Source organism: Verticillium alfalfae, genomic scaffold, assembly GCF_000150825.1.
Source record: "Verticillium alfalfae VaMs.102 supercont1.6 genomic scaffold, whole genome shotgun sequence".
NCBI classification, from domain to species: domain Eukaryota; kingdom Fungi; phylum Ascomycota; class Sordariomycetes; order Glomerellales; family Plectosphaerellaceae; genus Verticillium; species Verticillium alfalfae.
In genome coordinates, this window is record NW_003315033.1 from 1,772,118 (window position 1) to 1,772,937 (window position 820).

The 820-nt window shown below is 57.7% G+C and overlaps 1 protein-coding gene across 1 annotated transcript in view; it reads right to left on the reverse strand.

The window, feature by feature from the left end:
- Positions 1-151, reverse strand: part of VDBG_05650 (yneE) — a gene marked incomplete at both ends in the record, with an annotated part of 1,366 nt that extends 1,215 nt beyond the window's left edge. Inside the window, one exon of the mRNA XM_003004491.1 lies at positions 106-151. Within this exon, the coding sequence (XP_003004537.1) occupies positions 106-151 (46 nt within the window). The remainder of the gene's footprint in view (positions 1-105) is intronic.
- Positions 152-820: the final 669 nt, after the last annotated feature.

An 820-nucleotide genomic window follows, 5' to 3' on the forward strand; every position in this document is an offset into this window, starting at 1 on the left:
CAAGCGCCGGGGGCATGTTGATGCGCTTCTCCTGGGTGTCGCGGTTGAACTGGGTGTGGTCGGAGTTGGACGCCGCGGCGGCGGCAGCGGCGCTGTGGCCGGCACCGTGACCACCAGCACCAGAAGCAGCGGGGGCGCCGTCGTCAGCCATGGTGGTGATTATGGGATGTTATCAAGCGATGTTAATTTTGATGGTGGTCGGTGTTCGTTCCTTGGGGGGGAAGTTGCCCAGAGAAAGATGCTGTTCGGCCGAAACGATGGTGATGACCGAGACAGGTGCGGCTGGCAGCGCTAGGTGGCTGAACAAAGAAGGACGGGGTAGTGCCTTCAACGATGAGGTTGGGTGTTTCTTAGATGTCTGGGCCTGCCAGTGGAAGAGTGCCGGCAGTGGGCTTGTGTTTAAGTGATGTTGGGTATCGCGAGAGAGAGAGAGAGGGAGAGAAAAGTCGTGATGGCTTCAATGGAGGTAGGCGAGCCGTGTGGCAAGGAAGGAAAGCAGGGCCAAGAAATATTAATGTGCAGGTGCCCGAGGAGATGAGATGGCACGAGGAAGGGGCGGCGGGAAAACCAAGTCAAGCTGAAACTGATCAAAAAAGGAAGCAATGACCGGGGCGCGAGTCGGTTTTGAGGAAAGCACAATGGAGTAAAGGACCAAAACGACAGGTCGTCGGCAGGTGAAGAAATTATCTCGTGTTTCGTTGCTTGCAGCCTGCAGGTGGGTGCAGGACGTCCTTCCAGAGACAGGTGCAACCCCCTGAGGCCTTTCGCCAGAAATGACCCTGGCAGCGCGCCAGCGAGGCCTGGACACGAAGCGGCGAAT